Consider the following 24,826-nt stretch of genomic DNA (forward strand, 5'->3'; position numbering starts at 1 on the left):
CATTAGTTTCCATTTTCTGCATACTTTCTCCTTTCTCATTCTACTTGTCTAACCTACTCAGCTACCAAAATGATTTTCCTAAAGTGTAGGGCTGACTGGTCTCCATATTATCTTCTTTTAAAGCCCTCCACATACTTGGTAATTCTGGTCAACTTGTTCCTCAGACACTTCCCCTCACCTAAGCCCTTTACTACATAAAACTTGCAAGTTTCTCTCATTAAAATGTAAACTCTTTGAGGGCAGGAACAGAGTGCCTGGTCCATAGTGTTTAATAAATGCTTGATTTAACAGCTTTTAGTATTTATGGCTTGAAGGAAGTAGATCAATGCCTAAAGTTTGAAGGTGACACTTGTTGTAATGGTAAAAGCTTTTAGGATAGGGGTTTAGGCCTGGACCTGTAATTTCACTGGGATTAGGTAATTCCACCTTCTCTGTAATTTGCCTTGGATCACTCAGCCATTTGTCAAAGGTAAAACTTGAAGCCAAGTCTTCTGATTCCAAGGAAAGCTCTCTCTCCCCATATCATTAAGTAGGCTTTGAGTTTTATTATTAACAAAGTTGCATTCTAAAATGAACAGATGAATATGAAATTATAATCCTCATTCACAGCCCTGTGCCAAGAGAATACGACAAGAGTTTTCCCTGGAAGAGGAGTACAGGTCAGCGTTGAAAACGGCAGATGGGGCCTTAGAAGCAGTCCAGTTATTGCTGCAAAAATCTCCTGCACCTGGTTGGCTAACAGGGAAATTAGAGGAGCTACAAGCAAAGATAGAGACATTAAAAAGTTGTGCACAGGTGGGACATTAAGATCATGTAAAATGTAGTTATATATCCATAGTTTTATAACAAGCAGTTGAGAATAGACTTGAAAATATTTTTTTATTGGTCATTTTAGAGAATAGAAGTGATGTTCTCATTAAGAACTTTGGTCTTTTAGAACAGTCCACAAAAGGGCCAGGTACACATAAGACCTCACCATTACAGCTGAACATATAAATAAATAAATAATGTTGCCCAATTATCTGAAATATTTCTTCCAAGCTCTTAATAGTAAGACTTATTCTTCTGGCTATAGAAAAAAATGGCACAAAATTAAGTTAGAAATTAAAACTTCTGTATTTATTATCTTCAGTTTTCTAGAATTGTCCTGGAAAAATAAAAAATTACAACCTTTGCTTTTCACAGCCACTTGTTCTTCATGGAATCTGGCCTCATAATAGGTCCTTTTTCCTAGAATCCAGTGGCATGAACTTTATTTCCACCTCTGGCTTTTAAAGCCTTGGTGATCTTGGTTTCTCACAGCAGTTGGCACAAATTGGGGGAAAAAACTTCCTGTTACAGGAAAAATAGGCTCTGTTTGGGTCATCATGACCTCTCTGTTGGGTGCCTGCTGTTGAGGTAATAATTTGTAAAACCAATATAGAAAATATGTCTGGAGTCCACATCATGTTAGCTGTCACCAGCTACTATCATCTTCTTCCCAATTTAACTCCTCATCTTCTCCCCAGCCTTCAGCTTCTCCCTGCAACATGAACACATGAAATAATTTACTTTAAGAAGAGCTGAATGGGCCACAATTTATTTTCTTTACAGTCTATAACCTTAACAACTAGGACTGGAACTCTGAACCTTTTATTTGGTTAATACCACTAAAATCTGAAACAATAACAAGGTAGCTAAACTTTCAATTTTAGAGACATTTTATTTTCTGAACAATTTATCTCAAGTATATTGATGATGAGCTGTAATTCTAAACTCAGTGATGACAAAAGCTGTTTAAATTTAGACCTCTTCTGCACTAGGAGTTAAGCAATATTAATGAAGCAAGCATTTTGTTTTCATTGATCAACTGATCTGTAAAAAAAGGTAAATAGGTGTCTTCATGCGAATAATTTATGAATACCAATGCAGACACTGAGCTGCTGTATAGCAAGTTCTTAGAAACCCTGTAAAAAATGTTCACAATGAAATCTATTTCAGGCTATGCATAAAAATTAATGTATTGTTACTAGATCATAACATGCTGATTGATAACTCTTTCCATGTTTTAAGGCCTCAATCCTTCAATTCCTAAATTCAGTTTGTTTTCTCCATTTCACAGAAAAACAAATTTTTTCTACAAACTCACCTTTAGCTCAAAACCAAAGATATTCTATCAAATAGCAAAGTTGGTTTCAATCTGTTTAAGTATGGGCACCTGGTGTGAGAATCCTGGATCAGTAAAGTGAATTTATAGCTTGTTTTACTAACTTCCTTTCAATATCCTAGAATTTAAGAATAAACAATTCTCACCTCAGTAACTTCAGTTGCAGCAAATTTTGATGAAAATTGCTGAGTAGGTGAGACGTCGTCTTTGGGAATTGTCCTATCTGTCCTCAGTTCAGGTAAGATTAAGAAAGCTTCTGAAGGCTTAATTTCTGGGATCATATCAGCAAACCAGTCCAACTCTGGATCTTGTATTGGTTTTCTTTTCACCTGAATAGTATATTCTTCTCCTAATCCAAATTCAGACGTAGTCTTGAGAGGCCTCTCTTGTGGTAATTTCATTTGTTTTAAATTATCCCAGCTTCCTGGAGGGTCAGTCTTTGAGGGTAGGTTCACTTTTAGAGTCTTGATCTCATCTTTGTCTATAGGAAGGTCAAAAGGATCTTGCTTCAGTTCTCTTTCAGTGTTTGGCCTTGCTGAACTAAGGCCATTCCCTGGGGATGCTTTAGGATCAGTAGGCTCAAAATCATCCCAAGTCTCCTCCAGAGTCAACTGAGGCCTAGGGGGCTCACGTGATTCTCCTACAGGCCACATTTGAATGCTGACCTCCTGGTTTTCAGGGAGCTCCTCAGGCTCACTCCAGTCTGGCCATTCCTCTCCTAACTGTTTAGCATTTGAGGCAAAGTTTGTACTGTCCCCTGAAGCACTTCTCATTGGTGGGACTCCATTCATGGAGAGCTGAATAGGCTGAGGAGTCTCTTCGCCTGTGGGAAAATATAAATACAAAGGATTATGTGTCCAGGATTTCTTGAGAAGGAAGATAAATATAAGAGTAGTTCGAATTTAATGCCAGAAACTATTGTGGCAACAGATACTGCATAGATTGATTGGCAGCATGGCATAGTTTGGGGTTTAAATTCATTTTACTTATTGTCTGTGGGAGTGGGGTTAAGTGATTTAACTTCTTTAGTGTTCTTATCTGTAACATGAAGGATTTGGAGATCCAACGTCCCTTGCAGTTTTAGATTTTAATGAAATAGCACAATGTCAAATCCAGAAGCAACCTGTAAAGTAGTACAGATCTTGTCTCCTTCCAAAGTATGGGGAAATAGCTTTCCCCTTTATACTTTTAGGAGTGAAAGAACTGAGTAATTTGATTCTCTCCTTTTCTTGTCTGTCTAGATGCTAAATAGCTATAAAAATAAATTTCATCTCCAAACTAACTTATATCACCAAATGTGGAATGCTGGAGAAAAAGGCAGTGAGCCAGACACTAGGATCATTTAGTTAAGATTCATGGTGGTGATTTTCTGAGTGGGTGAGGTGATTTTGAAAAGGGTAGATACAAGTAGAAATCAAATCCCAAGCCTTTAAATGAATGTTATCTTTTTTATGTGACTTCCATTTCTAAGCACCAGAAATACTAAACTATATACCATTTTAAAAACGATCATAAAGAAGAAAATGTCTACACTCTGCACATGCATTAAACATTTAGAACTATAATCAGGCCTTCTAAAAGCAATCCAAGTCAACTAATGAATAATGTGCTTCACTTCTTTAGTAAGGAAAACACGACAGCTAACATTTATTACGCTGGTACAGACCTTTTCTGCTCATTCATCTGCAACCTCTAGAAAAGCCTGTCTAATGAAATACCTCCACTACCAGAGGCAGTGTCACTTTCCTTTCACTGATGAGGGATAGTGAAGTTCATCAAGAAGTTAAGTAAATTGGGGTGGCTAAGTAACGTAGTGGATAGAGCACCAGCCCTGGAGTCAGGAGTACCTGGGTTCAAATCTAGTCTCAGACACTTAATAATCACCTAGCTGTGTGGTCTTGGGCAAGCCACTTAACCAACCCCATTTGCCTTACAAAAAAAAAAAAAAGTTAAGTAAATTGGATACCTCTTCTCACCCTCCTTAAGGATACTTACACATCAGAACACTGGTCGTTTTTCCCCTCCTTAGGAGGCAACACTTAAGTATACAGTGGCAGATAGAGAATATGCTTTTGACCTCAAGTAGGTAAATGGAAATCTGGCTGGCATTTCAGGGCAGCAGACAATGGTGGGTCTAAAGAGATTTCTTACCCTGCCAAGAGCTGATCTTTTTTGGGAGAATATTTAGTATAGAGAGACTAGGATTTTTTAAGGACTCCACTTCCTATTATTTTTCATTTATTTACCTTCTGGAGAAACATCTGCTGTTTTCGTGAAGCTTGGTGCTGTGCGTTTGAATATCTTGGTTCTTTCTCCTCCCACAACCACCTCTGGTCCAAGTAGAGAAACCAGCACAGCCAGGCTGTGAAGGGTTATGGCTACAATGGAATCATTGGTATCACGCAAGCCCAGCAAAACCTAGGTCAGAATCCAAATGTTAAAAGTATAAAAAGAGTTTTCCTCTTCACAAACACACACACGTGCAAAAGGGCTGCAATGGGTCGCTCCTCATTTCTCCTTGACCAGATTTTTGGCCCTTGCATTCCACTTTCCAATCCAACTGGAGATAGAGGAGTTTATAATCTTTCTTCTGGTGCTCCTTCTTCAAAGAATCACAGAATTGAAAAGGATATCTAGTTCTAGATATTTTTCCCCTTTTTTTCCCTAAAACTACCAGAGGTAGAACCCCTGACCTCCTAAAAGACTGCCCAGTAGCAAGTCTGTCCTAACTGAATTTGTCCCTCTTGCTTTTGTTCTCTTCCCTTTGAGAGCAAACAAATCTGAACCCTTTTTGAGTTGGTCCTTCAAGTTAATTAGTAGAATTCTCTTGAAGCCTGAACCTTTTCTCCGGAGCGAACCATCCCCAGTTCCCTGAACCAGTTCTCATAGAGTTACTGATTTTAAAAAATCTTGAGTTTGGAAAGCAGAGCTAAGATTTGGGCTTTTTTGCTCCTTGCACATAAAATCCAGTTTCTTCCTTCTTCCATGTCATCTAAGGACACAACTAACTCTACTTATTTATCCTTTAATTCAAACAATAATAAACTTTATTCAATGATTTCCTGCTGCTGCTAATTAATCCTACAGACTTCATTCTGACCTGTGGCAAGATGACTTTTTTCAGCTGCTCCTGAGTGAAATACTTTGCATAGGCATCAATGTGAGACAGAAGCACCATCCGGACATGTTCTTCATGAACTTCAAACAGCTTTAGAAGCACAGGGATCACTCGGGTTTGAAACAGAGCTGGTGAAAGCAAACAGCCTGTCTGTTTTTCTCCCTGCTTATCTATTTTAAGAAATGGTGAATGGTACAAATTTTAATGATTAAGTTGTCATTATACAAATAAATATAAATACAAATAAACTACAAAGAACGGTCCAAATTCCTCCTTGGCTTTTCTGTAATACACATGACAAATTCCAGACTAAAATTTTTCATTGTATGAACATGGGAATTAAATGTGTGTGTGGTGTGTGTGTGTGTGTGTGTGTGTGTGTGTGTGTGTGTGTAGAAAAGATGAAATATTGCAAACCTCAATTTGAACAAAACAGGAGACAAAACACAGAAATAGAAACTAATTGTTATGGTTTTACAAAAATAGAGGCCCAACTGTGAATGCTCAATAAGAGTTGAATGATCTGTTGATAGAGATTAGAGTGCTATGAAGTCCGATTCTCAAAGCCTGAAGTAGGGGAAAGAAATTATAGAAATACAAGAGCTTTACTTTATGAAACAGTCATCAGTGGGCCTTAGACAACTACGATCCGACTGACACTTGTATAATTTAATAGCAAAAAGGATCTTGCCTTAGGCCAAACATCAATCTACATTTAAAAAATATTTAAATATCTTCATAACACCAGCAGGAAAAACTAAGGCACTTATTTGTGACATTAATTTTTCATCAGTAATAGAAGAACTGAGACTAATTATCATAACTTCCTTCTCATGAAGCCAAGCTACATTATAGGGTCAAGCTAAAATCTCAACTATAGACTCAATCAATCATTCAAATCAGTAGCTATCAAAAATGTTTTAAATATTCACCTTTTTTTGGACCAAGCAAGTGAGGAAGGAAACTCTTGACAGCTACTGGTTCTGCAAACACCAGTTGGTTAAGCAGTAGAGGGACCAACCTGGAAGCGATCAACTCTTCTGACAAGCTGCTGACTCTATCGAGCAGAAATCTAGAGACCAAAAAGAGACTTAAGAAACAATGGGTGACATGTAATCTAAGTATTTAGACTTCTACCTAAAAAACCTCATTATAAATGTAAAATTTAGCTGTGGAAGAGCCAACAGTTTGGTCACCAAGGACTTTATACAAAAAAATAAATGGGGGAAGGCAGCTAGCTGGTGCAGTGGATAGAGCACTGGCCCTAGGGTCAGGAGGACCTGAGTTCAAATTTGGCTTTAGACACTTAATCATTACCTGTGTGATCTTGGGTAAGCCACTTAACCCCGCTTGCATTGCAAAAGCCAAAAATAAATAAATGAACAGACAAACAAATGCCTGCTAGAGACAAAGCATGAGATGACTATTTGTAAACATTCCTAAATCCAGAAATGAAACAGAAAAAGAATTACTACCTGATCCTCCCAATAGATTACTTTCTAGTTAACAAAAGAGATTTCCATCTGCCTAGACTATCATTAAAGGACTGGCTCATGGTATAACATATAGTCCACATCCCCCAATATCGAATCCCAAATATCCCTGCTCTTAAATGACTTTAGGACTTTAACATCCTAATTCTTTTTACTTACTTGAAAAATGCCGTTTTTTCTTCTTCACTCTTTAATGTTAAACTCTTCAGGAAATTCACAACTTCTAGGAAATCATTTCTACGTACCAAAAAGGGGAAAGGTTGTAAGGAAGGTAACACATGGACCAAATAAAAAACTACCAATGTTCAGTTAGTACAGCTCAAGTGAGGGGGGAACCAAAGAAAATTCTCACCAAAAATAAACACAAAAGAAAATGAAAGAAAAGTTGCGGACTTTATGGATTCAAGTTCCAACTCTTCTTTGTACCACTGTGACCTTGGAGCTAATGATTTTGTAATTCCTCTGCACCTCATTTTTATTAGTTGGAAAATGGGATAATCATAACATCTGCTCTTGCCTACTTTACAGTATTGTTGCAAAGGATCAGATAAACATGTGGAAGACACTTTGCAAATGGGAAGTATTTATTCATTACATTTTTTTTCATTTGCAACTATTTCATTTAGGAAGGGCCTGACTGTAGCTATTCTATCAGCTTGACGGACCAAACACCTTCATCATTTAAGACCCAAGAGAAGCAGTAAGCAGATGCTGAGGATAGTACCACCTACTGAGTTTAAGATAGCTAAGATCTCCGTACCCTTCATTTTGTAGAATGAATTGGGAAGGAGCTGTTTTCCCTTTCATTGCTTCGTAATGACCTCTGCTAACAAAAGGATTATATTTTTAAAGGTTTAATGATCTCCAAATCAATAACAAAAACTATTAAAGGAAGGATGCAAACAACAAGTAGAATTAGGTTTTCTCACCTAAAGAAGTCATGAGACAGTAAGGTACAGAGTGCTGGCCGCCTCTCGGGATCAGAGTTCAAAAGCATTGAGTGCAGGGTTTGCTGAAAGCCAGACAGACTATCCGCTGAAACTGAAATTCAGAGCCATAGTTAGTTTCCCCTCCCAGCTCTCCCCACTGCCCTATGCAGACAGATCCTTCTTCAGCTGAGGCTGATGGAATGGTAAAACCCAAAATCTGGACTTTTTGCTAGATAAGCTCCCATTGAGGCCAATTAAAAAGTAAATGTTGCAAAATGTACTAAAACAAGAGAGGTTATATAGAGCACAATATACTCCATTTTTGTGACCACTGGACCTCTTTTTTATTTCATTTACATTATACCAGTTAACATACAAAAAGGAAGAAAAAGTTGGTGTGCTTGAGAGCTATCAAAAACCCTCACAAACAAACCATAATGTTGTGATTTAAAAGTAGTAGGTAATGATGCCTGGAACATTGGGGAATTCTGATATTTATTAGTAGAAGCGGTAACTATTTAATTTTGATAGTTTGTACCAAAGCCCAGGTCAGTGAGGGGATGGACAAAAGAACTAACAACTGAACAATCAGCAGAGGTCCCCAGAGTGTACAATGATAGACTCCAAAGAACAGAAGAAAATGCAGTGGCCTAAAGGATGGAAAGGGAAAGAAAAAGGAAAATCATGGCAAGATACATACAGCTAGAAGAAATCAAATTTTGAAAGAGGAAAATATCCTGGCTGGCTTTTTTTTTTTTAGTTTAAGTTTTTACCTCACATATCTTAATATCACTTACTGGTTGGTTTTGAATATTAATCCATGACTAGGTTTTAGGTCTTTCTACCCCAAACTGGTTGTCATGGTTCATACATAGTAACCATTCATACATGGTAACAATCATGCTAACTGTGAAATAAGGAAACCTGCTACTTTGAAAAATGCTTTCTTTTTTTTTCCCTTTTTAAAAATTTATTTAAGACAATGGGCTTAAGTGACTTGTCCAAGGTTACACAACTAGGCAATTATTAAGTGTCTGAGGGCAGATTTGAACTTAGATCCCCCTGACTCCAGGACCCATGCTCTATCCACTGTGCCACCTAGCTGCCCTAATGCTATTATTTTCTACTCTAAAAGGTTTATACTTTAGATCAGGGCTGTCAAATCTTAAAAAGTTTTTATTGAAACAATAGACAATATATTTTGATCTGCCATTTTTAGTGAGAGCTCAAATGGACAGCAGTAGCTCAATTTTGTTTATAAAATGGTATTTAGTAAACCCACAGGTGGTTGCATAAAATCCCTGCATTTTGGACAGCCCTGCTGTATTAAAAGTTTCTTCTGATGATCTTAGATCAGATTCCAATTGAAAATCCATAAAGATGGATGTTATTAACTACCTATCTTGTAGAGACCATAATATAATCAAAACTCACCTTGTTGACTAAAGATTGTGAGCAAATTTTCCACCATTATTCCAAATGAATAGGCATCTCGAGCATGTCCATTTGTCTTCGGCAAAGTTCTGAATTCTGCAGACTGAAAGTATTAAAAATTCTCAAGCCAAGAGTATGAATCAGACACAAAATTTTTCCTGTAGTAGTACCTTCATTGCTGATTACATACAAAAGAATCCTGTTTTAAATCCTATGTTAGAAACAGTCTGAAACCAAACAGTTGGGCTTAATTTGCCTACACAACACCTTGAATATAATTGGGTGAGGGGGTTCCTATAGAGAAATCATAATAATTCAGCATAAAAACTATTTGCTTTAAAATTTACTATCAATCAACAAGGACTGCCCTAGATGCTGGGCAAAATACAATGAAGGAGCTTATATGCAGGAGCTTTGCAAAATGTTTACAGATAAACATTCCCCTTGAGAAAATTTGACAGTTGTTAGTCACATACAGTTACAATTAGTCCCCCCCCCCCCCCAAATAATAGCTCATTTAGGTAGATGAGAGATGGGAGAAAGTCAAGTAGTAGTGGTCTGGGAAAACTTCTTTAATTTGTGGCCTCCACCAAGGTCTTTTAAATTTAAATATGATATGGATGTCAAGAATAAAATCCTATCTCCTTCACTTTGTTGTCCTAAGAGTTGGCCCAGAGGCTTTTTTAAAAATGAATTTATTTTGAATTTTACAATTTCTCCCCTAATCTCACTTCCCTCCCCCACATAGTCTTTGTTTCCATGGTATACATTGATCTAGGTTGAATGTGTTGAGAGAGAACTATCCTTAAGGAAAAAAATAAAGTAATAAGTTTTTTTTTTCAATTAAAGGTAATAGTCTTTGGTCTTTGTTCAAATGCCATAATTCTTTCTCTGAATACAGATGGCATTCTCCATCACAGATACCCCAAATTTGTGCCTGATAGTTGTACTGATGGAATGAACAAATCCATTAAGGTTGATCATCACCCCCCACCAGAGGCTACAAGATAGAAAAGGCAGAAATAACCGAACTAGATGAAGTAATCAGTATGAAATGTTTTTGTGACTGGTTTTTAATTAGACTTCCATTAATCATAATATGTAAACATACCTTTTCTTCTGGAGGAACAGATGCCTGGTCTCTCAATGACTGAATGCTTCTCAGAAACTGAGAAAAAAGTCAAAAGATAAACATTCAGGGACATGCTTGGTGACCTGCTCTCATGCTAAGAAATACGGGAACAGCAATGAAAAAACAAGAAGCAGTGAGTAGTCATCAACCACTTCCATAACTACTCAAATTAAAATTGGCTAAAGTTAGTTCTTATTCAGCTAATGCTTTGGTTAACTATAGGTGACCAAGTACAGCAATTCTGGGGGATCAATTTGGAAGCATTTATTATGTGGCCACCACTGGCCAGGCTCTGGGTGCCAGAGAGACAAAGACAATAATGAAATTTCTGTGCTGTTGAAGGTTTTCTCACTCCCCCCTATGTAAGTTAGAATATCATTTATTTGATTGTTCCCTACCACCTGATGGCAGTAAGAACAGTCTTAAAAGGATATTTATGGCATAAAGCTAGATTACTAGCTTTCATTAATTAATAATTTACTTCTTATCTGTGATATTTCTAATCCCAAGCTAAGCCCTGTAAAGTATATAAAAGAAGTTTAAGGCATGGCTGTATACTTGCCTGAAGCTCACTATCAAAATGGGAGAACACAATCAGTATACATGAAACAATTACATGATTTGGTATAAAACTGTAGAGCTGTAATGTGAATACAAGATGCATTGAGAAGAGAGAGGGGTGCAGGCTCATGCCATCCTGGAGGTTGAGGGGAGGCAAGCAGAAGGAAGAGAGCACGCTGCAGAGTGAAGACAAAGAGACCCGTGTGAGAGCCTGGGCTGCAGTGCTGAATGCTAACAGGGTTGGGCATGTGAAGCAAAGCCCATCTGTGACAGGGTCTGAAACTCTATGGGGATCTAGACTGGATATTCTAACGAGCCCACCCTCTAGAATCTGTCAGCTAACTGGCATGGGAGAATTAACTGCTTTAGCTGAACCTGCAACACTGCAGGATGAATCAGGAGGAAAGAGACTGAAGGCAGAGAACCAAAATAGCAAGATGAAGCAGAGTGAAAAGCTCTGTCCTAAAAAGATGAAATGGCACATTCTACTGGAAGAGACCTACTCAAGAAAAGCCTTTCAATTCTGTGATCTGGGGCAAATCAGGTGGATGAAATTATCTGTCAAGTCCTTTCTAGATCTAAAAGATAAAATCTTCTATGGTTAAGACTTGGTCAGGAAAAAAAATCTGCCTCTTTAAGGGTGTGGTAACTGGTGATTGTAAAGCAAAGACAATGGATGGAAATCAGACCACTAAAACTTATTGTTACTAAAAAAAAAAAAAAGTCCTTCACCCTCTACCAACCAGAAGTCTACTCTTCTCAATCCATTATAACACAGTCTATTCTTTGGCTCTTACCTCTGGTGTGGCTTCAGAGACCTTACAGACTGTTTCCATTCCTCCTAGCTTCCAGTGCCCATCCTCACTTACAAACACAGATGACAAACAGACATTGTTGTGCGTTAGATTTCCCTAAAAGAAAGCACATGAGGATGGAAGACTGAAACAGCCATTTTGCAATGAATGACCCAAATGGTAAAGAAAACAGAATCACAAAAGGAGCCTTCGCCAGGCTGATAAGTTCTAAAAGGAGCTTGTCTATTTAACTTAGTATATGGGTAGAAATCAGTAAAATGACTGCACTAAGTGAAGGTGACAGAAGCAATAGTGATGACACTGAACCCAATTAAAAATAAAATTGCATTTTTTAAAAAAGCAGTAAGTACCCCTTATTCTACAGCAATGATGTGGCCTCAAGAAAGGTCAAACTGAATGTTTGCATAACCTGCCAAGAAAGGAAAAATGATCCAAGTTAGCAAGATGAGTCTCTAGACAGAAATTCTACCAGTATTTTCTCAATAAGCATATCCAGATTTATAGAATTGTCAGGAGATCCAAGACTATGTCTACTGCTTATCTGTATGCTACCACAATGAAAATTTTGTTATTCTTCTAAAGCTTCTCATTTCGTGATTTTTCCCCCCATCTCAACTAACCAGAAACCCTGACCAAGAAAGGAAAAAGAGCAAAAAGCCTCAGGAAAGATGAAATAAAAGGGCCACCAGAAATATTTGCTATAGAAGTTTGATAAAGACTGGACTGTGGGAAGACTAAAGTCAAACAGACTGATATATGATTTAAGAACACATTGCAAGAACATTTTTATTTTAAAAACCTAGACTTATTCCACTTGACATGTTTTTTTTTTTGTTACTCAATCGTTTTCAGTTTTGTCTGATTCTTTGTGATCCCATTTGGGATCTTCTTAGCAATGATCCTGGATGGATTGTCTTTTCCTTTTCCAGCTCCTTTTACAGATAAGGAAACTGAGGCAAACAGGACTAAATGACTTGTCTGGGGTTACACAGCTAGTAAGTGTCTAACCAACATTAGATTTGAACTCTAAGTCCAGCATAGACATGACAGTACTTTAAAAATTCTACCCACTGGACCATTAACAACCCCTGTTACTACAGAAACTCTTTAACTATATATTGAAAATATGCTTGTACACTAAAAGTCTGATGTGCTGGCTTTCCTGGTCGAGAAAGATGCCTCCAGGGATGGACTGCTTCTCCCATCCCTCGGCTCTGCAAGGGTCAGAGAAGTGCACTCGGCTGATTCCAGCAGGAGGTTATGGCTCCTAGGGCCTCAAGAGCGTCACTGCAAAACAGTGACAGTGGGGGAAAAGCAACATTATTGTGGCTACGCTCAGGTCAGAAAGAGTCTCATAAATGGAGATCTGCACTTTCTCCCATGTGTGACCTGTGTCACTGACCCCCATATCCCCGAATGTCTCTGGATGTTCTCTCACTGGCAACTAAAACAAAGGAACTAGATTATCTCTAGAGCCTCTTCTGCCTTTTAAAACCTGATTTCTATGACGTTTGAACTGCAAGGAATTGCAAACAACTTTGTGTTACAAGATCCCTAAGAATAAACCAACCAAGTAGTCGAAGCACTTTCAGAGTCCCTTTAGCCGTAATCAACAGTAAAAAAAAAAGCACTAAAGCCACCTGAAATAAGGGAGGTGGCATGAGGCTGGACAGAATCCTTTCTACCACTGTGACCTTGGGCCAAGCCACCAACTTGGTACCTTCCTTTTCTTATCTGTAAAATCAGAGTTGGACTAAATGACATTTAAAATTTCTTCCAACTCTTAAGTCTATGGTCCCACAAGATTGCTCCTTAACTGACTCTGGCCATGTTGGTGGGACTAGTACCAATTCAGCCAGCTGTGCCCAATAGCGTATTGAGGGCTGCTATTTTATAAAAACCAAGGTCCCAGAGAGGAATGCCCAGTTACAAGTATTTTTAAATAAAAGCTCCTTTCTGTAGAGTCCATAAAACTGTTTTGTTATTCTAAAAACAAATGACCCAGACAGAGCCCTGAGGGGGATCCATTAATAGCATGTGTCATATAGCACCCAAGGGACTACTTCCCAGAAGACCTGGGCTTTGCTAAATTAGTTCAAGGGTACTTAATACTCACTCTGTCATGAAGGAAAATGAGAGCCAACAAGATATCATAGATGCCTGCACAGAGCTCTGCGGCAGACAGTGTTTCCAAAACCACATCCAGAGGCTGCACTCTTTCAGTGACCAGATGGATGCCATTGGTATCCACAGTGCAAGACAAGAAGCGCAGCAAGCAGGGATGGCGCAGGGTCTTCAAGTGCTTTAAGGGAGAGAGAGAAAGAGATGATTACAAATACAAATTCAATTCATTGTCAGATCATTCTGTCCTTAAAGAGGAGTCAATATAATCAAATGATATAGGTCAGGTAAATAGTCTTGGATTCTAATGATCTAAAAACAGTTTGGTGGACAGGTACAAAGAGCTTTATGCTTCTTGGCTGGTCTATATTGTGCACTGAGGTGGCACAGTGGATAAAGTGCTGGGCCTAGAGTCAAGAAGGCCCATCTTCCTAAGTTCAAATCTGGCCAGACACTTACTAAACATTAGACAAGTTACTTCACCCTGTTTGCTTCAGTTTGCTCATCTGTAAAATGAACCGGAGAAGGAAATGTCAAACCACTTGATAGGATACCCCAAATGGGATCACAAAGAGTCAGGCAGGTCTGAAAAACTGAACAACAAATTGTCCATGTTAGCGCTCCATTGCAGGGTTGTTGCATAACCTCAAAAAGTGGTACAATGGAAAAAGCACTGACTCCAAAATCAGAAGATCTGGGTTTGAATTTTGCCTCCAACATCACAACCTCCCTTGGGCTCAGTTTTCTCACCTAGTCAATGGGTAGTCTCTGAGGTCCCTTCCAGTCCTAGATCTATGATCCCATGTTAACTTTTTCAATTCTAGTTTAATGCCAGGGATGATGTTCACTACTTTTATTAAAATGTTGAAGATACAGTTGCTGGTTGGTTAGTGTTGTCCTTCCTTCTTGAAGAGGATCAAAATGAAATCACCATGTTGGTAGAAGTTCAGTGTGTCCAGCTGTGGATCAGACCAATACAAGCTTAGAAGGCTCTACCATGGGTCGGGCACAAAGTGTCCACATGAATGTTTGGGGCAGAAGTGTCTCTAAATTTGTGAATCTCACATTTCTTTTGAGTAAGCACAAATCTGCTTTGCTTATTGAGCACAGGCATGCCGTACTGGATAGTTCTGCGCCAGTATCTTCCATGTCTCATGAGCAATTTCAAAGTTCTTCAGAGAGACCTTGAAAGTATTCTTGCAATACTGCTTCTTCTGACCTCCACATGAGCACATGCTTTGTGTAAATTTTCCATAAAACAGCCTTTTTAGGCAAATGTATCTTTGGCATTTGAACAATATGGCCAGTCCATCAGACTTGTGCTCCTTACAGTAGAAATTTGAAGTTCTGAGAGAGGACCTCGGTGGCCTGTATATAAAGGTGATCCTCTGAATCTTCCTAAGACAATTCAAAAGGAAATTTTCCAGCATGGCACCGGTGGACTGTCCAGCTTTCACAGGTATACAACAATGGCTTCACAGACCATCACTTCGGTAGGCAACCTCCCACACTTTCCTTTGGAGTCAACCTCATCATCTACATGTGCATCCATAGAAACTTCCAAAGTAAACAAACTTATCCACAGCATTCAAAAATTCTCCCTTTGCTATAATTGATGCTTCCCCTTATGACTGGTGGAGAGCCCGTTCTCTGTTTGTTAGGCCAAAATTAGTGCAAGTGACAGAGCATTGCTTCCTATTCGTTGTCTCTCCATTAAGTGCATAATCATCTGTGAACAAAAAAGTCTTGGCTTGTAGCCTTTTCAAGTTAAATAATTTACTTATCATCTGGATGCCATTTTTATCCTCCTTGAAGGCATCTGACAACATTACTGAAAACATCATACTAAAAAGTATGGGAGCAATCACACAGCCCTGCCTCACTTTACTGCTGACTGGGAAAGTGAGAGCATTGTCCATTAAGACTAACTAGCATTCATTGCTACAAAACTGTTTAAGGAAATACACCATATCAGAGACTAGACAGTCTCTGCCCCAAAAGTTTACTATTTTATAGAACAGCATGAAACCAACACAAATAAGAGGATTGTTCAAGAAATGTATGTGCATTATACACAATACACTAAGTTCATAGACCTGTAAGAGTCCTAAGAGGTCATCTGGTCCAATCTTCTCATTTTACATATGCAGAAACTGAGACCCAAAGAGGTTAAGTGAGGGTCACTGGGTCACAGGGAGAAAGCCAGGATTCAATCTGGCCCCTTGACTCACAATCCAGAGTTCTTGCCAGGGGCCAGAGTGCCATAATGGTGGTTTTGTAGTAACTATAACAATACCAGACTGGGTTAATCTGTTATACTTGGTGATACCCTGGGCTAAAAGGTAGCTATGATAATATTAATATTAATCCTCTGATGCATGGAGGTTGGTGAAACACTAATATTTCATCCTCATGGCAACTTTGAGACAGGTGCTATTATTCCCACTGAGGACCCTGATGCTCAAGAGATAGCCAGGGTCACCCAGTCCAAAGGATCAGAGATGGGCTTCAGACTTAAATCTCCTTGACTTCAAATTCTACAGTCTCTATTCATCACTGAGCTGGCTTGAGAGCTACTGTCCTAGCATATGATGATGATAATATAATGTTATATTTATATAATATATATTCCAATCCATATATTTATATATTATATGATTATGTATTATATATATATTATATTTATACTTATATTGTACTTTAAGATTTGTAAAGTCAGGTGCAGTCTGATATTCCCTCATGTGATCTTCAATGGGGTTTTTCCTTCTGCTGCTATTAAAATTCAGATCACCTAGATTTGACATTAGAATGGAAGCCTTTCATTAAGGATAGAGAAGTTGAATTTTGAAATCTGAATCCCTTCATCTAGCACAGTGTTTTGTACTGGGGAGTGAAGGACGTGAGGGAAGGATTTGGGAGAAGGGAGACAGCAGACCTATTATTTCATGTGTACAGGGAAAGTCCCCCTACCAGTGCAGATCTGGAGCACTAACATAAAGCGACTTTTCCAGGGCTATTGAGCCAGTTATGTATGAAAGGTAGGATGTGAATCCAGGTCTTGGTTCTGAGATCAGCTCTACCTCACCATAAGTTCTCCCCTTGCATATACTTAACACATTTTGGGGCCTCAATGGGATTCCTGGCTCTCTTTCTTGTTTTGTGACCCTGTGAAAGTCCCCAGATATCAAAACTTCGATTTGTTCTGTAAAAAAGGGAATACCTTTTGAATTACCTACCTCTGCACATTACTTGGTTTTCAGTGAGCATGAAACAGATTGTCAATGAATTTCCTTCCCTCACATATAAAAACTGGAGACCAAACATACTGAAGGAACACATTTTCAAACCATTACAATGTCAGCATTGGACAGATCTCGAACACCCATTCCAATCCAAGTAAGTATAGGAAGCCTCCGCACAACACACCTAGCTAGACGGCCAGTGGGCTGAAACCTCCTTACGTTTTACATAGACAGTCCTTTTCTTCTCCAGGTTAAACATCCCCAGGTGCTTCAACCAAACCTAGGCCATTTTCTTGAGGAACTTCCCCTTAAGTTTTCCTCTTCTGGAACCTTAACAATGTCTTGTCTTTTTCTTTCTGTAAGGCATTGGGGTTAAGTAACTTGCCCAAAGACACACAGTTATGAAAAGTATTAAGTATATGAGGTCACATTTGAACTCGGGTCCTGCTCTATCCACTGCACAACCTTAGATGCCCCATAAACAAATTCTTTTTTTAAAATTTTTATTTTAGCTTTCAATTTCTTTCCCAAAACGTGGTATCCAGAACTGATTGAGGTGCTTCAGGTACAATCTGACCAGGGCAGAGGACAGCAGAACCATCGCCACTCCCTAAGCCTGGACTCTCCTGAGGCTTCCTTGAGCTCACATCAGCTTTCTGGGCTGTCATATCACCTTTGTTCTATACAAACACAGTATCTCATTTTTTTCAAATGTATATCTAATCATGCCTCCCCACCTTTTTTTGTTAAGCTTATTTTTTTCCAACCAATTAAGATTTTAATTTTTCCCCTGTTAAATTTCATCATCTTTTACTCAGCTCAGTGTTCTGACTTCTTGACCATCAACCCAATATTAATTAGCTTTAAGTCATCTCCGTATCTGATGATAATCATTCTTTCTTTGCTTCTGTCTAATTCAACATTTAAAAAAAATTTTGTTAAACAGCCCAGAACCAAGAACACATCCCTGAGACAATCTATTAGAACTTCCTTTCATATCAACCAGCACACTTTGACCACTTGGAGTCAGTCATTCAATTCTGAATATACATAATAGTACTACCATCTAGCCTCTTCCACAGGATTAGCATGAGAGACTTAGTTGTGCTTTACTGAACTTCAGGGGAAATTGGCTATAACACTCTTTTGATCTAGATTGATAAGTCTGGTATACCAATCAATAATGGAAACAGGATTAGTCTGGAATTACCTGACTTGTTGAGAGCTGACTCTTGTAACTGGTGCTTTATTTTCTACATATTTACCCACCATCCCTTCAGTAATACACTCTAGGATTTTTGCCAGAAATTAAGTTAAGATCAGTTACCTGTCTTTTGCAGATTGTACTTTTTTCCTTTTTTTAAAAAATCAGCAAAAGTCATGGATGATCAACTTTATGGTAACAAAATAGGCCTAACAAAATTATTTATTATTGATAAGACATCATAGCCTCTTTAACACATTTCTATCAATTTTGTGAATTCAATTTTTGAATGTTTCTCACATAGATACACAATCTAAAAAGTGACAGCAAGGTATCGTACTGGAAGGTAGAAGAATAACTGTTATTAACCAGAGGAATGATTGATGAAGGTGAGCTCTGAGCTGCATCTTAATCTGTAAAATACAATAACTCCCTTCTTTTTTCCCCAAGGATCATTTCAACCAGAAGAAACATTTTATTTATTTAACTTCTGCAAAAGAGCTTTCCTTACCTAGGCCAGATCTATGTCTTTGATCCTTCCTTTTCTTGGATCTAGTCCCTTGATCATTCCCCAATGAACACATGCATCTGTTCTAAATTTTCTTTTTCCTCTAAAGATGCAAATATTAATAAGCCTATTAACATAATAGCCCCCCAAAAACAGTAGAATTGGTCTCCTCAATCTTTATTTTTGCATTTTAACAAATTACTTCCAAAACAGAAGTGTACTAATATATATACTTCTAATAAGAGATGATAGGGTAAACAGTCTAAACTTTTCAGTCATTCTTTATAAGTAAGCTCTTTGTCTTTAAACTCAGTGTTTCCTCTGAGTTGCTTACTCCTCTAGAGCTGTTGATACTATCAATTAACCTGTTCTCCTTGATATTCTCTTCACACTGGGTTTTCAGAACAGGAATCCAGCTTTCTGCTCCTATTTGTTTACTTATTTGTATTTGTTGGAGCACTTCTCAGTCTCCTTTACTGAATCTTTATCCAGATCATGCCCAGAAACTATGAGCATCCTTCAAGGTTCTATTCTGGGTTCTCTTTTCTCCCTCTGTACTACTTTGCTTGGTGATCACCCATAGATTCAATTATCATTTTTAAGATGACAATTTTCAGATCTTATCCAGCTCTGACCTCACTCTAAACCTACATTATCACAATTCAAACTGCCTATCGGATATCTTAAAACTCAATTTGTTCAGAACTGAACTCATTATCTCTACCCCTAGACCCTCCTCTTCCCTAATGAAGTGTTACTCTTGAAGGAACCACAATCCTCTCAGTCATTGTTACTTCCAGGATCAAATGTAAAAACTCATTTCTTCTTCAAAGTCCTCCATAAACCTAGTTCCCCTTCCCACCTTTCCAGTCTTATACCTTCCACCTTATTCACCACACACACACACACACACAACACACACACACAATTGAAATTCAGTGACCCCAGTCTACTTGCACTTTCTTAAACAATACAATCCATCTGCTGATGCTGTATTTTGACAGGTCATTCCCATATGCGGGAATTTCTTATTTTTCATATCTTAACTCTCCTGATTTCCTTCAAGTCTCAGCTCTCCTTCCACAAGAATTTCTTGGCCTCCCTTAATGCTAGTGCTCCCCTCTGTCAATTATCCCCAATTTACTTGTTTGTTTAGAACTGTATGCAGCTTCCCTCTCCCAAAAAACTGAGAACCTTGAGGAAAGAGATGATTTTTTTTCCATTTCTTTGTATCCCCACCACCTGTGTATATGCACAGAGCCAGGCAAGGACCCTCTTACCTCTGGAAAGTCTTGTGGAATGACACAGTGAAGAGTCATTTCAACCCACAAATATACCTAGTGGAGTTCTGTCATCTCTTTGGTCTCTCCCTATCTCCTACCTATAAACATGCCCAAGAAGAACCTTCATGTGATCCTGCCATGTCAAATCATCTCCTTCCATTCTCCATTTCACAGCCAAAATCCTACATCAAATCTGTCTTAACCTAATCTCCTCACACTTCTAAAATCTTCTGTCTGCCTTCTGATCTTACAACTTAACTGAGACTGCTCTAAAATGACTCTTAATTGCTAAATCCAAGTCTTTTCTCAATCTTCATCCTTTTTGACCTGTCTTCAATACCTTCTTATGCTTATAGTTTTAATGACACTACTCTCTCCTGATTTCTTCTTTGATCTGAATTTCCTCTTCTCCCTTCTACTCTAGGTGTATTCCAAAACTTTTTTCTTGGGATCGCTTCTCTTTCTATGCCCTATCTTGGTAGTATCATCATCTTCCATGGACTCAATAATCATCTCTATGAAGATGACTCTCAAATCTAGATCTCAATCCCTTCTCCCTCTGTCAAGTTCCAGGTCTGTATTCTACCACCAGCAATCTTTGGCCTTTGGGCACCTCAAACCAACACACCAATCCTACATTCTTATTTCTGTCAAGGCTATCCCCACTTTTCTAGTGACCTAGATCTGTCATCATTGCCTCTGCCTCACCCTCTACAGATAACCATCAGCTGTCCTATCTGATCAGTCTCCCCTCCACAACATTTTCTGCACATTTCTACACACTATAATCACCTCTACTGTTCGAGTCTCCATTTCCTCTCACCTAGAGTATTGCACTGGCCTTCCAATTAGCCTCCCAACTTTCAGGTTCTAATTTGCACAATCCATCCTCCATACAATTACCAAAGTTAACTTCAGAAGGCACAACAAGTCTGTCCACACTATTATGATGTTCAAGGACCTAAGGTGTATTTTATTCAGGTGGCCATTAGCAGCCAATTTTTCCAGGTCACTACTTAAAAGCCCTTTACAATTGGGGTCCAGTTCATCGTTTCTCATCCATGTATTTGAGATTCCAATCATATTGGTAGAACTGTGGTTCCCAAAATTTATCATTCCATCTCTTATTGCCTTTACCTGGGCCATCTCCCACCTATTCAGAATGCACTCTAATCCCCTAGCTACTAATACAAAACTCAGCTCATGTGCTGTTTACCAGAAGCCTTTCCAGATCCTCCAACTGTTACTTTCTCTCCACATTCTCATGATTACATACAGACTTAGCTCTTTATATGTTATGTCACCAAAAATAGCAGGGACTGTTTCTTACACAATACATTAGAGTTGAGACTAGACTGACCTCTGGGATCCCTTCTAAATCCAGTTCTATAATATGACCTCTATAGCTGCCTGGTACACAGTTTTCATGAACTGACTTTCCAGATTTTTCAATGTGCAGATGACACAAAGCAGAGAAGAACAACTAAGAAAATGGAAGGATTCAAGAGACTAGAGAATTAGACTGAATCTAGGAGATTGAAATTTAACAAGGATAAATATGAGTTTACACTTAATTTTTAAGAAACCGATTTCACAAGTATCAGATGAAACCTTCAGGCATGATTAGACAGCATTTTATCTGAAAAGCTAAAATGCAATCTTATGCTGCATTAAGAGAAAGAACTCTTAAGAACAAGAAAGTAATCGAGAGTTTCAATGTGCATCTGGAATGTAAGGCAGTTCTGAGTGCCAGAGCTATGGATGGAAAGTGATAAACTGGGGTGTCCTGAGATAGGCAGGCAGGATGGTGAATCAGGGCCATGAGTTCATGCTACCAAGGGTCAGCTGGAAGGGACTAGGGATATTTAATCAGAAGTAAAGATGATAATTATTCAATCATTTGAAAACTATGTAGAAGTGGAGACTTGTTCTGTTGATCCCCAGAAGGCAGAACAAGGTGAAGGAGACAAAATTAAACTCCATGTCAGGTAAAACTTAACAATTAAAAATACCCCCCAACAGAATGGACTTTCTAGAGGGGTTTCCCCTAATTGAAGATGTCAAGCAGATGGATGGCCACTTAGCAGTTTCTCAAGGAAGTCTCTTTGTGTATGACTTGGACCAGAGGGTTACTTAAGTCCCTCCCAATTCTCAAATAAATTCTGTGAATCTTACCTGTGAAAAGCTATAACCAAGCACTTCAACTGTGTCAAGACTTTGAAACTGAATGAGAATTCTGATTGTTCTGCTGGGCTGATATTTAGAACAAAGGTTGAAAATATGAATAGCTACATGATAAAATGTTACTGACCATAGGTATCTACAGACAGAAAGTTGTTAAAAGAAAAATTAAGGGAGAGGCCAATAAAACTTGATGCTAATCCCATATCATTCTGTAATCAGAGAGCACAACTGCTTTGATATTGTTTTAGAGATTACATTTACACTGTGATAGCTGTACATCCCCCTAACTCCTTTCAGCAACATTTGCAAGGGAAAGCAAAGTATTGGTGTAATCTATCCTTATATACTTATATAAAAACAGAAGTGCTAGAATTCACATGAAACCCATTAGGAATAGGATCATAAGATCAATATTTTATATAGAAGGAACCCTGGAGGTTATCTATTTTAGTCCTTTCATTTTACACATGAGGAAATAGTGATAATAACATCAATGTAGGGCCTATGTGACAAACACAATTACACCAAGCACTTTACAAAAATTAGTATATTTGATCCTCCTAACCACCCCGGTTGTTAAGTGACCAAAGTCCCACAGATAGCAAGATCAAAAGCCAGAATTTTTGGGAAAAGCAGTAATTCAAGTAAAAGTAGTTAAGTGGTTCAGACTCAGAAAGTGAAATTGAAATCAAATGCACCAAATCCCACATTTCTTAAGTACCTATTTCTTAGTATGAGAGACTTTCCTATTGATCCTTTTCAAATTGTTCAGATTGGAGTTTGTGGACTGGTACTTTTGCTACGGTTCATGATAGAAGCATCTTTACAGTTGTTTAGGTCAACAAACCTCTCCTTTTGCACATTTAAACTTAACTATGGACAGAGATGCAAAAGACTTTGGTCCAAACCTGTGGTAAATGTTGACTACTATTACAAACAATCAAGAAGGCAGCACCTATTGCTAGACCAAGCTTTATGAAATACTAAGGGAAGTCAGAATGAGTGTTATAGGAACTAGGGTTTTCCACAAGTGCCTTTCCTTCTATGCTCAGCTGATGTTTTAAAAGCTGGATTAAACATTATTATTCATATAAAACTAGCCTCAAGCTTCTATTTCCCCTGAAAAAGAAATTCTAAAATTATTGCAACATCTACGGTAACATGGAAACTCTAGTTCTAACAATTGTGACAAAGCTAAAAATTTTATAATTCCTCTTCATTTTTCCTCATAAAGGGGTTTCATATGTAATATTGTATGCCTAAAAAAGGATTGCTCCCTCTCAATAACACAATAAATAGTAAACATATAGTTCACTTTTAATGTTTTTAATGATAATGGAATAACCATATTCAAGTTTAGAAATTTGTGCTAACATTATGCTTTCCCAAGAAAGGGTCATGAAATATGAATATTTCAATCTTTTTTTTGATATTTAGACAATTGGGGGGTCAATTTTATGAATATCATGGTTACTGTTGCCAAACACTTTAAATTGAAATCAGTTTTTTTTGCTCACCCATAACAAAGATCTAAGTTACAAAAACATACAGTTCTTTTTACTGAGCTATACCCTATTTCCAAGAGGTATTCATTAGGTCACAAACCATTAATTTTGGAAAATACTTTCCCTTATGGTAAAAATATCAAATTCTCCTACAGTTATTGTAGAAATAAAGAAAAATATTTTTACCTAGTTTATTGTATAAAAAAGAAACTTCATACAACAAGGACACATTTCCTTTTTTCTCTCAAATAATGTGATTTTAAAAAAAATTAATGAACGTTCCTAAAATCACTTGCATTCTTGAAAAGTACACTGTAGTTTCAGAATGGATCTTAAAAAAACAGACACATCCTATTCCAAAGAGAAGACTATTAGTTTCATTAACTCTGAAGTCACTGTAAAGAAGCAACAAGAAAAATGATAAATACCTTCTAAGTGTTGAGTACTTCTCAAAACACTTTCACATTTTCATTTGACCCTCACAACAACCCTGTGAGGTAGGCAGGGCAGATATTATCCTCATTTTACAGATAAGGAAATATAAATTCAGGTCAGAATGTTCAGACAACTAATCGATAACCTAGACAGGACTAGAACTGAGGTCGTCTGCTTTCACTCAAGAAATATTAAATCAGAAGTATTATATAAGTGCATCCTGCACTGAGGAAAGCTGTCAATATACAATACATTTTCCACAATTTCTACCAAATTACCCAATTTTACTATTTCCTTGAAACTATCATAAAGTGGATTATTATAAATCAGATGATAAATTTCCACAGAAAGATCATTTTAATTAGGGGATTATATTCCTGACCAAAGACCCAACATCAAACGGATCATGTATAACAAACAGTACAATAATAAAATCAAAGATACAACCATGAATTTCTTTAACTATTAAAAAAGCAGTAATGCTATAATTAAAGTCCTATGTAACAAGCATAATTATACAAAGGATCTCAAATTATATGTAACATTTAAAAATACAATTGAGGATCTAAAATAATAAGCCTGATTAAAAAAAAATCAAACATTTGAGTAACAATAGTCTTGCTTACTTTAAAAATATTTTGTAATATGTTTTGGGGAGGGATCATTTATTTAGCTCAAAACTTTATAAAAATGTTGTCCAGGGACATCTGAGTTGA

The 24,826-nt window shown here is 37.7% G+C and overlaps 2 protein-coding genes across 5 annotated transcripts in view; one reads left to right on the plus strand and one right to left on the minus strand.

Annotated features, from left to right (window-relative positions):
- The window catches only part of FIRRM (FIGNL1 interacting regulator of recombination and mitosis), a 78,503-nt gene extending 72,730 nt beyond the window's left edge, over positions 1–5,773 (plus strand). For 3 of the 4 annotated variants that reach the window (XM_074221974.1, XM_074221972.1, XM_074221973.1), the window contains one exon: positions 610–5,768. In XM_074221974.1, coding sequence (XP_074078075.1) covers positions 610–807 — 198 coding nt within the window. In that variant the 3' untranslated portion in view covers positions 808–5,768. Of the gene's footprint in view, positions 1–609 lie in introns of all 4 variants that reach the window. The other variant, XM_074221975.1, reaches the window with a different exon arrangement.
- The window catches only part of SCYL3 (SCY1 like pseudokinase 3), a 29,264-nt gene continuing 5,300 nt past the window's right edge, over positions 863–24,826 (minus strand). Inside the window, exons 3-13 of the mRNA XM_074221976.1 lie at positions 13,745–13,930; positions 11,611–11,724; positions 10,232–10,288; positions 9,121–9,223; positions 7,687–7,798; positions 6,917–6,994; positions 6,197–6,336; positions 5,247–5,434; positions 4,393–4,564; positions 2,293–2,969; positions 863–1,522 (exon numbers count right to left, since the gene is read on the minus strand). Of these exons, the coding sequence (XP_074078077.1) occupies positions 1,457–1,522; positions 2,293–2,969; positions 4,393–4,564; positions 5,247–5,434; positions 6,197–6,336; positions 6,917–6,994; positions 7,687–7,798; positions 9,121–9,223; positions 10,232–10,288; positions 11,611–11,724; positions 13,745–13,930 (1,893 nt within the window). The 3' untranslated portion in view covers positions 863–1,456. The remainder of the gene's footprint in view (positions 1,523–2,292; positions 2,970–4,392; positions 4,565–5,246; positions 5,435–6,196; positions 6,337–6,916; positions 6,995–7,686; positions 7,799–9,120; positions 9,224–10,231; positions 10,289–11,610; positions 11,725–13,744; positions 13,931–24,826) is intronic.

Source organism: Macrotis lagotis, chromosome 2 (genome assembly GCF_037893015.1).
Source record: "Macrotis lagotis isolate mMagLag1 chromosome 2, bilby.v1.9.chrom.fasta, whole genome shotgun sequence".
Lineage (NCBI taxonomy): Eukaryota > Metazoa > Chordata > Mammalia > Peramelemorphia > Peramelidae > Macrotis > Macrotis lagotis.